Source organism: Muscardinus avellanarius, assembly GCF_963383645.1.
Source record: "Muscardinus avellanarius genome assembly, chromosome: 11".
NCBI lineage: Eukaryota > Metazoa > Chordata > Mammalia > Rodentia > Gliridae > Muscardinus > Muscardinus avellanarius.
In genome coordinates, this window is record NC_137797.1 from 65,052,998 (window position 1) to 65,067,052 (window position 14,055).

Here is a 14,055-nt window from a genome sequence, read left to right on the forward strand (position 1 = left end):
TTTATTTTCAAACAGGGCCTCATTAAGTAGCTGAGGCTGGCTTTGAACCTGTGATCCTCTTGTCTCAGTCTCTCAAGTACTGGGATTACAAGCATGCACCACCATGCCTGGCTTCCTCTGCCTTTCCTAATTCAAAGAATCTTATACATAGAAGGGCTGAGCCCAGGGGCCCTCTTTTCCAATCTTCCTTTCCTGGGAGTTTGGGAAAGGTTGTATAGTTTTCAAGATATAGAAGACAGTATGGAGAAGAAGGGAAATATGTTATTAGTCCTTTGTACCAGTGCCTTCTCCATGCCTGTGCAGCTGTCCTTAGTTTCATCCCTTAGTATTTGTTGATGCCAAAGAGACGAACCCCATGGAACTGGGGTAACTTAGGCAGCAGCACACTGAGCAGTGAGGCAGTGTTGATGCAGAAGTGAGCAGCGTTATACTTTGTGTAGAAGCTGGCCAGGAGGTAGCTGCAGAAAGGAAAAAAAATTAGATGAGTGAGGTTGACCTTCCTTATCTATATTCATACTTTTCCAGTGACTTTCTCTTTATTTTTTGTGGTAGTAGGGATTGAACCAAGGGGCACTCTACCTCTAAGCTATACCCTAGACCGTTTTTATTTAGAATCAAGGTCTTATTACATTGCTGAGTCTGTCCTCAAACTTGCAATCCTCCTGTCTCTGCCTCCCATGTAATAGGATTATAGGTGTGCGCCACCATGCCCAGCTTCTCTTGTATTTTATTTTAGTGGTACTAGGGATTGAATACAGGGCATTCTACCTTTGTGCCAAACCTAGCTTTTAAAAGTTTTTTTATTTTTTTTCGGGTCTGGGGATGGAACCCAGGGGCATTTGACATCCGAGCTACACCCCTGGCCCTATTTTTTATTCTTTATTTTGAAACAGGGTCTCACTAAGTTGCGGAGTGCCTAAGTAGCTGAGGCTGTCCGCAAACCGCGATCTTCTGGTGTCAGCCTCCCAAATGCTGGGATTACAAGCGTGCGCCACCACGCCGGCTTATTTTTGGTTTTGAAAAGAGTTTCGCTAGGTTGCTGAATCTTGCTAGGTTGTTGAAGTTATCCTTGAACCTGTAATCCTCCTGTTTTAGCCTCCCAAGTACTGGGATTACAGGAATGCACCACCACGACTGGTTTCTTTTGTATTTTAAATGGCCATTTTTACTGCTTATAGTCCTTGGAGATCAGAAAATATCCCACCTCTAATAACCATATTTACTTTGGGCAGAGGTGATAACTAGATAGTACTTTTGTTTATTGCAGTAATGGGAGGATTTCTACCTCCAAGTTATACCCCCAGCCCGATTTTATTTATTTATAAATAGTCTCACTAAGTTGCTGAGGCTGGCTTCAAACCTGTATTCTTTCTTTCTCAGCCTCCCAAGTACTGAGATTACAAGTATGTGCCACAGGCTTGGCTCCCAGCCCTATTTTTATTTATTTTTTTAAATTTTGAAACAGGGCCTCACTGAGTTGCTGAGGCTGGCCTCAAAACTGTGATCCTCCTGTCTCAGCCTCCCAAGTACTGGAATTATAGGCATGCACTACCACATCGGCTTTAAGACAGTAGCTTTAACTGGAACTTATATGTCGGTTTTTGTTTGTTTTGTGTGGTACTAGGGTTGGAACCTAGGGGCATTCTACCTCTGAGCTACACCCCCAGCCCTATTTTTTATTCTTTATTTTGAAACAGGGTCTCACTAAGTTGCAGAGGGCCTAAGTAGCTGAGGCTGGCTGCAAACCGCAGTCCTCCAGTCTCAGCCTCCCAATGCTGAGATTATAAGTGCGCGCCACCCATGCCCAGCTTTTTGTTTGTTATTTGTTAATGACAAATGGCAAATGATGGTTAAACTGTTTCAGCCTGTATGACTCTTAAGAGTTCTCTTTGCTTCCACTACCCACAATCAGTTTTTGACGATTAACTTTGGTACCCTCTTTAGTCACTTCCTGTGGAAGTATAAAATCACTTGGTTTAAGCTGGGGATGGAGACACACACTTGTAATCCCAGTACTTGGGAGGCTGAGATAGGAGGATCACAGGTTCGAAGCCAGCCTCAGCAACTTAGTGAGAGCCCATTACCAAATAAGAAATAAAAATACCTGGATTCTATTTCTTGTAACACACGCACACACACACACACACACACACGGTATTAGTTGGTATTATATTTTTTCTCAGTCCTTTCTCCTATTACTAAGGAGGCAGCAAGGAATACTACTGTCTTCTGCTTTTTACTATTCTCTGTAGGCTCAGGACTAGTATACCAGAATATATATATATATATATATATATATATATATATATATATATATATTTGGTGGTACTGGGAGTGGAATACAAATATATATATTTGGTGATACTGGGAGTGGAATACAAATATATATATTTGGTGGTACTGGGAGTGGAACCCAGAGGCTTTCTACCTCTGGGCTATACTCCCAGACCTATTTTGTATTTTATTTGGAAACAGGGTCTCACTAAATTGCTGAGAGCCTCACTAAGTAGCTGAGGCTGGCTTTGAACCTGTGCAATCCTCCTGTCTCAGCCTCCCAAGCCCTGGGATTAAAAGCGTGTGCCACCATGCCTGGCTACCATAATATATTTAGAGGGCCTTAGATGGGTAATCTGCTTTTTTGTGTTTGAGTGCTGGGTACTGGCATCCTATCTCCCAGCTACACTCACATCCCTATTCATTATTATTATTATTATTATTATTATTATTATTATTATTATTTTTGGTGGTGGTAATTATTATTATTATTATTATTATTATTATTATTATTTTTGGGTGGTGGTACTGGGGTTCCTGGAAGCCCTTCTTCCTCCGGGCTACACTCCCAGACCTATTTTATATTTTTGAAACAGGGTCTCTTACACCAGCGCGGCTGGCTTCGAACCTGCGCGATCCTCCTGTCTCCGCCTCCCAAGCGCGGGGATTACAAGCGTGTGCCACCACGCCCGGCGAATTATTATTATTATTATTATTATTATTATTATTATTATTATTTTTGCAGAGCTGGGGTTGGAACCCAGGGGCATTTGACTTCCAAACTACACCCCCTTCCCTATTTTTTATTCTTTGTTTTGAAACAGGGTCTCACTAAGTTGCAGAGGACCTCACTAAGTAGCTGAGGCTGTCTCCGAACCTTGATTCCCCAGTCTCAGCCTCCCAAATGCTGGGATTACAAGCATCCTCCACCACACCCGGCTCCTATTTTATTTTTTTGAAACAGGGCCTCACTAGGTTTATGAGAGTTTCACAACTTGCTTAGGCTGTCCTCAAACCTGTGATCCTCCTGTCGCAGCTTCCCCAGTACTGGTATTACAGGTGTGTGTGACCACACATGACAGTAGTCTGCTTTTTAAAGCTTTCTTGTGGATCATCCCACCTGGCTCTTGGAGTTGTTTCTAATCCAACATCCCCCTCATCCCCATAGACTCACAGTATAATAGGAGAGATGCTAAGGAACTTGCGAGAAGAGGTAAACTGGAGCCCATAGTCCATCTGTTCCCAGTGTGTCAGTAGCCGAGCCTTTCCTTGGTCAGGGGTCTCAAAGGGTGTCCCCTTCACTGTATGTAGGAAGACATACATTGCCTAGGAAGAGGGAAAAAGACAGTGTTAAGAGCAGAAAATAGCCCTTCATCCCAATAACCATCACATGATGTTTCCAAAAGGAAGATACAAATCCCCAATTGATTTTATTTATTTTGGTTTTGGTTTTGTTTGAGAAAGACCTGGGTTGGGCACAAGGAACATGGTTTATTGCTCACCAAGTTATGGATGACGTTGGTCAAGGTCCAGACAACAGGAATGCTGAAGAAGGGGATGCTGAGTAGAACCACATGCAGCAGTCCTACCAAGATGATGTAGGCCAGCCAGATGCCCCGGCTATTCATCACTCGAGTGTTGGGGTTTACTTCACTGTGTGCCACCCCCACGTTCATCCTACCATAGTGAAGGATCAGGCAGGAGTCCAACTCAGTTTCCTTTCAATCCCTCTTTGAGCTAGTTTCCCCTAGTTGTCTCAAGAACAGAATCCCCTGAATTTTACTAGGAATGAAAGAACTTCCCTATCATGCATAAAGGAAAAACCGAAAACCTGACAAAAACGTTAAAAAGGCAAAAAGTGCCCTCTCTACTTTGAGAGATAAGGCATTTTTTTTTTTTCCTCTCTCCCGGTACTGGGGATGGAACCCAGGGGCATTCTACCTCCGAGCTACACCCCCAGCCCGATTTTTTATTCTTTATTTTGAAACAGGGGCTCATTGAGTTGCAAAGGGCCTCACTAAGTAGTAGCTGAAGCTGTCGAGAACCGCGACCCTCTTGTCTTAGCTTCCCAAATGCTTGGATTACAAGCGTGCGGCACCATGCCTGGCCGGTAATTTGAACTCTCATCCTAAGACTTCATGAAGGAGTGAGCCTATTCTTGGTGCATCCACTTCCAGGAGCAGGGGAAACAAGAGTATCTCACTTTAGTTTCTTGAAGAACTCCCAGAGTTCCAGAAGAGAGTCGTGGAATTAATCAAGGAACTAATAAGAGACACAAAGTAAAATTCCCTCGAGTTCCCACCTTTCTCTCTGGGGCTTGTCCGACCTGTCTCTCAGCCGCTTGGCAAGTTAGCAGCCAGCAACTTCATTCCTTCTTTCAAGTGTGGGGCGCTGCAAGAACTTGCCCACAGTTTCTGGATCGGACCAGGAAGGAACCTGAGCCCAGTGCCTCTAAATATGGAGCCCTCTCCGTGCTAGGCGGTACTTGTCTGAATTTTGCTCTTTAAAATCGTGTTAGCTCTAAAGCAGATGATGCCAGGTTAGGAAGCAGCTCCTGCCCGCCCTAAAATCCCTAAACCCTAGTATTGAGCCCTCCCCATGCTCTTGCCAACTTCCCTCTTCCGCTGGTCGGTACCTTTCGGAGCTCTCATCAGTACTCCTCTCTCGGTGGTTAGCTAGCCCCTCCTCGCCGCCCTTTCCGCCTCCCACCGCTTTCACTCTGCAAGCCTTTTCAGTCTACCGGCTGCCCCTACCTGCCAGCCTCAGGAGCGCGACGGTCTAGGGGCGCGGCGCTCGCTCCTACATCTGTGGTCTCCAGGAAGTACCCGCCCCACCTGCGCGCTCCCTATTGGTGGAATAGAATCGGCGCTCTCAGCACTCATTGGTTGGCGGTCTGTAATGAGGGTGTACGATTGGTCACCCTTTCTGTCGTTAGGAAGGTACAGAGCCCGCCCCGCTTCAGGTCCCACCCTGAGAATGCTGCGTATAGTTGCCGAGACGCGAGAGAGCGACGCCAGCAATTGACTAATGGAAAGAGCCGATGGTGCGTGGTTAGAGTAAGAGTGACAGCGATTGGTCGGCCTGGCTCTCTGCGTCTAGGCGGGAGCTCTGGAGGCGGAGGCAGCAAGCGGGGGCCTGGTGGAGTGGAGGAGTAGCAAGATGGCGTCGGAGACGGTGGAGCTCCATAAGCTGAAGGTACCGTGAAGCGGGGGAAGGGCTCGGTGGGCTCTTTTGGGGACCGAATTCTTCAGGGTGGCTCGCAAGCGAATCCTTCTTTCAGGTTTCCCCCCTTTGTTTCCCGCCATCATTCTTTTGTGCCGCCCTTCCCAGACCTCTAATTTCCCATTTCTCCTCACGGATTTCTTGCTGTCGTTTCCCGTTATTTCGGCTCCCTTTCCGTAGTCGTGTTGTTCGTCGCCCTGCTCCGCCAGCCTCTGCGAGTGCTGCTACCTGTTATGCGCCTAGTTTCTCCTCAGCGCCGCCTTACGTCAGTAGTCCCTTCCCCTTGCCCAGTGCCGACCCCGGACCCGGTTTTCTTTCCAGGATTGATACTATCGCGACTGTTGTCCAAAGTTGAGATTCGCTTGTTGTAACAGCAGATGATGCATTTTTGCTTGTTTCTACTTGAACATGCTTCCATTTCCTTAGCTGGGGTTACGCCCCCTAGGCGAACTTTGAAACCAGGGTGAGGTCTCAGAAGGTAGTTCTCCGAATAGAAGCCTGGTGTGGAGGCAGCTTTAAGAATTTGTAGAAATAAAAATACCTCAGCTTTAAGTTTTTTTAGTTCTCTCAAGAGGTTCTCGGCCTGCCAGCCTTCCTCTCTACCACCAAAATAAGAGAACACTCATAGCCGCAGCAAAGAGTACGTGTGTCTGGGTGGGGGTACTGGGGATAGAACTCAGGGGCATTCTATTTTTGAGCTACACCCCCCAGCCTTATTGTTGTTTTTTTTCGTCTTGGGGATTGAACCTAGAGGTATTCTACCTCCAAGCTACGCCCCCAGCCCGATTTTACTTACTTATTTACAAAAAGAATCTCACTAGGTTTATGAGAGTCTCACTACATTGCCGAGGCTGGCTTTGAACGCTTGTGCCACCACACCTGGCCTTTTTTTTTTTTTTAAACAGGGTCTCACTAGGTTGGTGAGAGTCTCAGTACTTGCTGAGGCTGACCCAGAACCCGTGGTCCTCCTGGCTCAGGCTCCCAAGTACTGGAATTACAAGTGTGCGCCATCACTCTCAGCTTAGCTGCAATATTTTTGGAAAAACAATTCCAGGGTTAAAATTATCTCTGTCCTGTTTCATACTGCAATTGGACTCTGAATCTCATGTCACCAGTGACAGACATTCCGAATCATAGGGGCTTTATTTTGTTTATTTATTTTTGTGGTGTTGAAGATTGAATCTATAGTCATTCTACGTCTGAGCTACATCCTTAGTCCTATTTTGTTTTAATTAAAAAAGTTTGTGTGTGTGTGTGTGTGTGTGTGTGTGTGTGTGTGTGTGTGTGTGAGAGAGAGAGAGAGAGAGAGAGAGAGAGAGAGATAGATAGATACTGGGGATTCAACCCAGGAGCCTTCTACTTCCAATCTACACTAACAAATCTATTTTAGTTTTGTTTTGAAACAGGGTCTCCCCAGGGTGATGAGAGTTGTTACTTGCTGAGGTTATCCTGGAACCTGTGAACCTCCTGTTTCAGCCTCCTAAGTATTGGAATTACAGGTGTTCACCACTTTATGGCTTTATTTTAATTTTGAGACAGGGTCTTGCTAAGTTGCTGAGGGACTTAAATAATTGCTGAGACTGTCTGCAATCCTCTGTCTCAGCCTCCAAAGTACTGGGATTACAAGTGTGTGCCACTACATCTTCCATCACAGGAGCTATGTTAAGTTTTGTCTTTTGGGAATCTTGGTAGATTTCCTACACTTAGATAATTATTCTCCTGGAATGTGAGAGTAGTTTTTTTTTTTTTTTTTAAGAATTAAGAGAATATCTTGTTTAGTTGTCCATTTGTGGTTTCACAAGTAATTTATCTGTTAGGTTTTTTTTTTTTTCTTTTCTTGTAGTATGAGGGGTTGAATCCAGGAGCATTCTACCTCCAAGGTACACCCCAGCCCTTTTTATTTTTTATTTTTATTTTGAAATGGTCTGAGCCTGGCCTAGAACCTGTGATTCTGTCTCAGCCTCTCTAATACTAGGATTATAGGTGTGTACTACCATGCCTGGCACTAGTGAATTTTGGTGTTATTCTTTTTCTGGTGATGGGAATTGAACTCAGGGGTTTTGTTACTGGACTACACCCCCAGCTTTTTTTTTTTTTTTTTCCCCAGTACTGAAATTGAACCCAGGGATATTCTATCTCTCTGAACTATCCCCCCAGTCCTATTTATTTCTGTTCTTTGTTTTGAAACAGGGTCTCACTGTGGATACCTCCAGCCCTTTTTTTAAAAAAAATGTTAAATATTGATACAACTGGGCGTGGTGGCGAACACTTATAATCCTAGTACTTGGGAGGCTGAGACAGGAAGATCACAGGTTTGCAGCCAGCCTCAGTTATTTAGTGAGTAATTCTGCAGTTTAGTGAGATCCTGTTTCAAAATAAAGAATAAAAAGTAGGGCTAGAGGTGTGGCTCAGAGGTAGAATGCCTCTGGGTTCAATCCCTAGTACCAAAAAAATTTTTTTTTGATACTGAGTTTTGCTAAGTTATAGAGCTGGTCTGAAAGCTACTTTCCTTCTGTCTCAGCTTCCCAAGTACTGGTATTACAGATGTGTGCCACCACATGTGGCTTTTTGTGTTATTCTAGAGTTACTGTTAACTTGGTGGTTTTATTATTACTATTTTGCTATACTAGGAATTAAACCTATGTTTTCTCTACCACTGAGCTACACCCTTACTCTCCCCCGCCCTTTTTTTTTTTTTTTTTTTTTTTTTTTTTGTGGTACTGGGGATGGAACCCTGAGGCATTCTACCTCAAAGCTACACCCTCAGCCCGATTTTTTATTCTTTATTTTGAAACGGTCTCACTGAGTTGCAAAGGGCCTTAATAAGTAGCTGAGGCTGTTCATGAACCATGATCCTTTTGTCTCAGCCTCCCAAATGCTGAGATTACAAGCATGTGCAACCATGCCCAGCTCTTTTCTTTTCCATTGAACCCAGAGCCATTTTACCTCCAAGCTACACCCCCAGCCCAATTTTATTTATTATTTGGAAACAGGGTCTCACTAGGTTGTTGAGAGCCTCACTAAATTGCTGAGGCTGGCTTTGAACCTGCAATCCTCTGGTTTCAGCCTCCCGAGTACTGAGATTACAAGCGTGCGCCACTACACCCAGCACCCTATCCCTTTTTATTTTGAGACTGGGACTGGCTGAGTTGCCCAGGCTGGGCTCAAACTTGCAATCCTGTCTCAGCCTCACAAGTAGCTGGGATCATAGGTGCTCATCACCACACTGGGAATATATAGGTTATATCAATGGTTTTCTAATATTTACTGTAACAAGTGAAAGAAATTGAGCAAACACCTTCCAGTTTTAAAATATATACATTTATTTGTGTAACAGATGTACTCTTTACTGTCATATATGTTGTAAAACAGAAAAGGAAACTAGATGAATGAGATAAAAAATATTGGTAGGAGATCTAACATTTTCATATTTGTCCCATTTTGAAACCCAGCAGTAAGTCACTATGACTGTTTTTATGGGTTTTGTGGTAGTTTGTGGAGTTCTTCCTTCCATAAAACCAATATTTGTCAGGTCTATACTAAATTTGTATTTGGTTGGATAAGTTACTTTTCTGTAATGTTCTCTGACCTGATTTCAGGTAGAGAACCTCCTGAGGGCATAAATAGGATTCACTCTTTAATTATATTTGCTTGTCTTTGCTTTTTCTCTAGAGCACTTCTTAACCTTTTGGAGGTCACAGATCTATTTGAAACTCTGATGAAAGGTATGGACCCTCTCCCCAAAAAAGGCATGTACACATACTTTGCATGCAATTTGAGGGGCTTCATAAAACTACCTTGTAGCCCTGAGGAGTCCATGGACCTCTGGTTAAGAACCCATGTTTAGTCAGGCATGGTGGTACACACCTGTAATCCCAGTACTTAGAAGGCTGAGACTGGAGGATCTCTAGTTCAAAGCCAGCCACAGCAAGTGAGACACTGTTTTCAAATAAAAAGTAAAAAGGGCTAAGGGTAAAGCTCAGAGGTAGGGTTCCCCCTATGTCAATCCATAGTATCAGAGACAAAATCAAAACCAAACTGTGCCTAAGCTGGGTATAGTGGCACACACCCGTAATTCTATTACTTGAGAGGCTGAGACAAGAGGATCACAGGTTGGAGGCCAACCTCAGTAATTTAGTGAGACCCTGTTTCAAACTAAAAAAAATAAAATGGGGCTGGAGACATATATCAGAGGTAGAATGTTCCTGAGTTCAGTCACCAGGACCAAAACCAGTACAAAACCCAAAAACAAATTCATGCCTGTAATTTTGACTTCTAGGACCGTTTATTTATTTTTTTTTTTTTCATTAGTGATGTTGATGAAGTGATCTTGACTTTTGGGTTGACTTGGGGTTTTAGTGCCTGTTAAAAAATATTTTTCAGAGAGCCAGGTGTGGTGGTGCATGCTTATAATTCTAGCATTTGGGAGGCAGAGACAGGAGGATATTTGCGGACAGACTCAGCTACTTAGGCCCTTTGCAACTCAGTGAAACCTTATTTCAAAATAAAGAAAAAAAATAGGGTTGGGGGTGTCACTTGAAGGTAGAATGCTCCTGGGTTTCATTCCTAGCACCTCAGAGAAAAAAAATTTTTTTTTAGGGCAGGCGTGGTGGCACATGCTTGTAATCCCAGTACTTGGGAGGCTGAGACGCAGGTTCGTGGACCACTCGCAACTTAGTGAGGCCCTGTTTCAAAAATAAAGAATAAAAAATTGGACTGGGGGTGTAGCTCAGAAGTAGAATGCCCCATGGTTCAATCCCCAGTATCACACACAAAAAAATTTTTTTCAGTTGGATGTGCTGGTATATTCCTGTAATCCCAATATTTGGGAGTCTAAGAAAGGATCACAGATTTGCAGGCAGCTTCAGCACCTTGTGAGGCTCTCCGTAACTTAGTGAAACCCTATTGTTTATTCAAAATAAAGAATAAAAAATAGGGCTGATGGTGTAGCTTGGAGGTAGAATGCCCCTGGGTTCAACCCCCAATACTGCCCAAAAAAAAAAAAAAAAAAGGGCTGAAGGTGAAGCTCAGAGGTTGAATGCCCCTCTGTTCAATTCCAAGTACCAAAAGCAAAACAAAGCTTTTTTCGTGTGAGGTACTGGGAATTGTACCCAGGACGCTACCTCTGAGCTACACCCCCATCCCTGTGGTTTTTTTTTGTTTTTTTTTTTTGGTGGTACTAGGGATGGAACCCAGGGACTTTTCTACCTCCGGACTATACTCCCAGACTTATTTAATATTTTATTTGGAAACAGAGTCTCAGTAAGTTGCTGAGAGCCTCATTAAGTAACTGAAGCTGGCTTTGAACCTGTGCGATTCTCCTGTCTCAGCCTCCCAAGCGCAGAGATTACAAGTGTGCGCCACCACGCCCGGCACCCCCATCCCTGTTTTATTCTTTATTTTGAAACAGGGTCTCAGTAAGTTATGGAGGGCCTCACAAGTTGCTGAAGCTGGCCGCGAACCTGTCATCCTCCTGTCTCACCTCCCAAGTACTGGGACTACAAGTGTGTGTCACCACGCCAAATTAAAACTACATTTTTATAGAGAATTTGGGGTTTTAGTATGGGACTTCAGAGGAAAGGAACAAGCTTTGAAGGGGGAGAAATATTATCTGTCTGAATTAATGAGTCTATATCAACTGCCAGTTTCTGAAGATTTTATGGCAATGTAGTCATTCTAATATAGTTGGAAAGAGAAACTAAACAGTGATTGAAAATGCCTTTAACTGTAATTGTACCAGATTTCCAATCAAATATGAGGAAAGGAACTGTTGCAGAACAGAGAACTAGAAAGGCATGGTAGTATCATTGAGAATTGAAAGCAGTGAGACACTATATATGATTATTGTTTTGTTTCCCTGGTAGATTATAATTCCAGTATTGGGTTTAGGTGTCTTTGAGACATCCATTTGGAGATGTTTAGTAATTATTTAGAAATGTAAAAATTTTATGGAAGAACTGAGAGCTGACAATGAATATGGATTTGGGATTTATTTTTAAAATAGAATATCTGGCAAATAACAGTATCAGGGTGCTGATCTTATATCACCGAATAAAACAGACAAAATTCTCGCTCTCATGAAGCTAATATTTTACTGGGGGAGGTGTAATATAAAGTAAAATCTAGGCTACGGGTATATCTCAGCAGGAGAGCATGTAGTGTGTGTCTCTGCAAAGCCTTGGGTTCAATCCCCAGCACCAAAACCAAACAAAAAAACCCCCCAAAAAGTAAAATTCATAGTATATCAAATGATGAGACGGTCTAGAGAAAAATAGGAAAGGGGGATAAAATTGCGATGAGAAGAGTATTTTGGGGGGGTACTAGGGGTTGAACCCCAAGGACATTCTACATCTAAGCTACAACCCCAGTTCTAGTTATTATTTTTATTTTGAAACAGGGTCTCCCTAAGTTGATGAAAAATTTACTTCTTGCTGAGGCTATCCTCAAACCTGTGATTCTCCTGTCTCACCCTCCCAAGGTACTTGGATTACAGGCATATGCTACCAATCCCAGCTAGAGTATTCTGACGTAAGTATGGCAACTAGAGAAAACCTCATTTCTTGGGAAATTGTTTAAGCAAAGGCTTGAAGTGAAAGAGTGAGCCATGTGCAGAGTGTTAAAGGAAAAGCAGGAGGCCAGCTTGGTTTATCATAATAAACAAGAAGTAATAGGAGGGGAGAGCAAATTGTGCATACATAACCTTGTAGGTGAGTCTTGACTTTGTCTTGTACCCTTAAAGAATTTAGAGAACAGTGTTTTTTTGTTTGTTTGTTTTTGCTTTTTGTTATGTTTTATTTTGGTACTGGGGATCAAACCCAGTGCTTCACACATGCTAGGCAAGCACTCTATCATTGAGTTACATCCTCAGACCCCCGCGAATGATTTTGAATAGAGGATGAGAATGTATATATTTTTGTGGGGGGGGGGTCTGGGGATGGAACTAACGGGCATTCGACTTCCAAGTGACACCCCTATCCCTATTTTGTATTTTTATTTTGAAACAGGGTCTCACTAAGTTGCAAAGGGCCTTACTAAGTAGCTGAGGTTGTCTGTGAATCATGATTCTCTCGTCTCAGCCCCTCATATGCTGGGATTACAAGCATGTGCCACCACGCCTGGCTAGGATATGTTTTGACTTAAATTTCAAAGAACAATTTACTTCGTTGAGAACTATAGTGAGACAAGGGCTGGGAGAGTTTTAGCAGTACAGTAATCTGTATGAGAGAAATTTAAGAGTAGCCGTGTTTGCATTGATGAGAACAGATTCAATTCTGGACATATTTTAAAGGTAGAACTGGCAGGATTTGCCAATGATTGGATTCAAGGAGGAGAATAAACCTTTGATAGAATGTGAGATAAGCCAGGTTTGTTGATGTATGCTAATAATCCCAGTAATTGGGAGGTTAAGATATGAGGGTCACAGGTTCAAGACCAGCCTCAGCAACTAGAGAGGTCCCTTGACAACTTAGTGAGATCCTGTTTCAAAATAAAAAATAAAGCCTGATGTGGTGGCGCACGCTTGTAATCCCAGCATTTGGGAGGCTGAGACAGGAGAATTGCGGTTAGAAGACAGCCTCAGCTACTTAGTGAGGCCCTTTGTGCAAAAACTTAGTGAGACCCTGTTTCCAAATAAAGAATAAGCTGGGCGTGGTGGCTCACACTTGTAATTCCAGTGCTTGGGAGGCTGAGACCGGAGGATCACACAGGTTCAAAGCCAGGCTCTCAGCAACTTAGTGAGACCCTGTTTCCAAATAAAGTATAAAATAGGTCTGGGAGTATAGCCTGGAGGTAGAAAAGCCCATGGGTTCCACCCCCAGTACCACCAAAAAAAAAAAGGATAAACAACAGGGCTGGAGGTCTAGCTCGGCAGTAGAATTCCCCTAGGTTCCATCCCTGGTACCTCAAAAAATGAATAAATAAATAAGTAATTAAAAGGCCTGGAGATGTAGCTCAGAGGTAGAATTCCCCTGAGTTCAGTCCCTGGATACCAAAAAAAAAAAAAAAAAAAGAAAGAAAAAAGAAAAAGAAAAAGAGAATGTGGAATGAGAAGGCCAAAGAAAAAATCATAGTGAGTAGTTAAAGGATTGGGTAGAAGAGCTAGTAAGGAGGCTGAGAAGAGAGAGGCCTCTTGTCCAAAGAGTTTAGAGAAATAATAGAGTTAAAATATTTTTAGTAAAAGGTTTTAGTTAAATTTCAAGATTAAGCGGGTATGGTGACACACATTTGTAATCCTAGTATTTGGGAGGCTGAAGCAGGCGGATTGCAAGTTCAAAGCCAGCTTCAGCAGCTTCATGAGACTCTCAGCAACCTAGTGATACCCTGTTTCCAAATAAGAATAAAGTAAAAAATCAGGCTGGAGGTGTTGCTTGGAGGTAAAATGCCTCTGGGTTCAGTCCCCAGTACCAAAAAGCTTTTTAAGCTGGCCATAGTGGCACATATCTGTGACCCTAGTACTTGAGAGGCTGAGACAGGAGGATCAGAGGTTCACAGCTAGCCTTCAACTTTCAAAATAAGAAAATAGGCCTGGGGGTGTAGCTCAGAAATAGAATGCCCCTGATT

At 43.2% G+C, this 14,055-nt stretch overlaps 2 protein-coding genes across 3 annotated transcripts in view; one reads left to right on the forward strand and one right to left on the reverse strand.

Annotated features, from left to right (window-relative positions):
• Window positions 1–322: 322 nt before the first annotated feature.
• Window positions 323–5,098, reverse strand: ORMDL2 (ORMDL sphingolipid biosynthesis regulator 2; the record flags this gene model as incomplete). Its single annotated transcript, XM_080705941.1, has 4 exons — window positions 5,028–5,098; window positions 3,777–3,951; window positions 3,449–3,600; window positions 323–458 (listed from the first exon to the last, which is right to left on the reverse strand). Exons 2-4 carry the CDS (start codon window positions 3,948–3,950, stop codon window positions 323–325), a joined length of 462 nt encoding a protein of 153 aa, XP_080562067.1. The 5' UTR covers window position 3,951; window positions 5,028–5,098.
• A 335-nt stretch (window positions 5,099–5,433) lies between these two features.
• SARNP (SAP domain containing ribonucleoprotein) overlaps window positions 5,434–14,055 on the forward strand; it is a gene marked incomplete at both ends in the record, with an annotated part of 73,962 nt that continues 65,340 nt past the window's right edge. For both annotated transcript variants that reach the window (XM_080705245.1, XM_080705246.1), the window contains one exon: window positions 5,434–5,469. In XM_080705245.1, coding sequence (XP_080561371.1) covers window positions 5,434–5,469 — 36 coding nt within the window. The remainder of the gene's footprint in view (window positions 5,470–14,055) is intronic.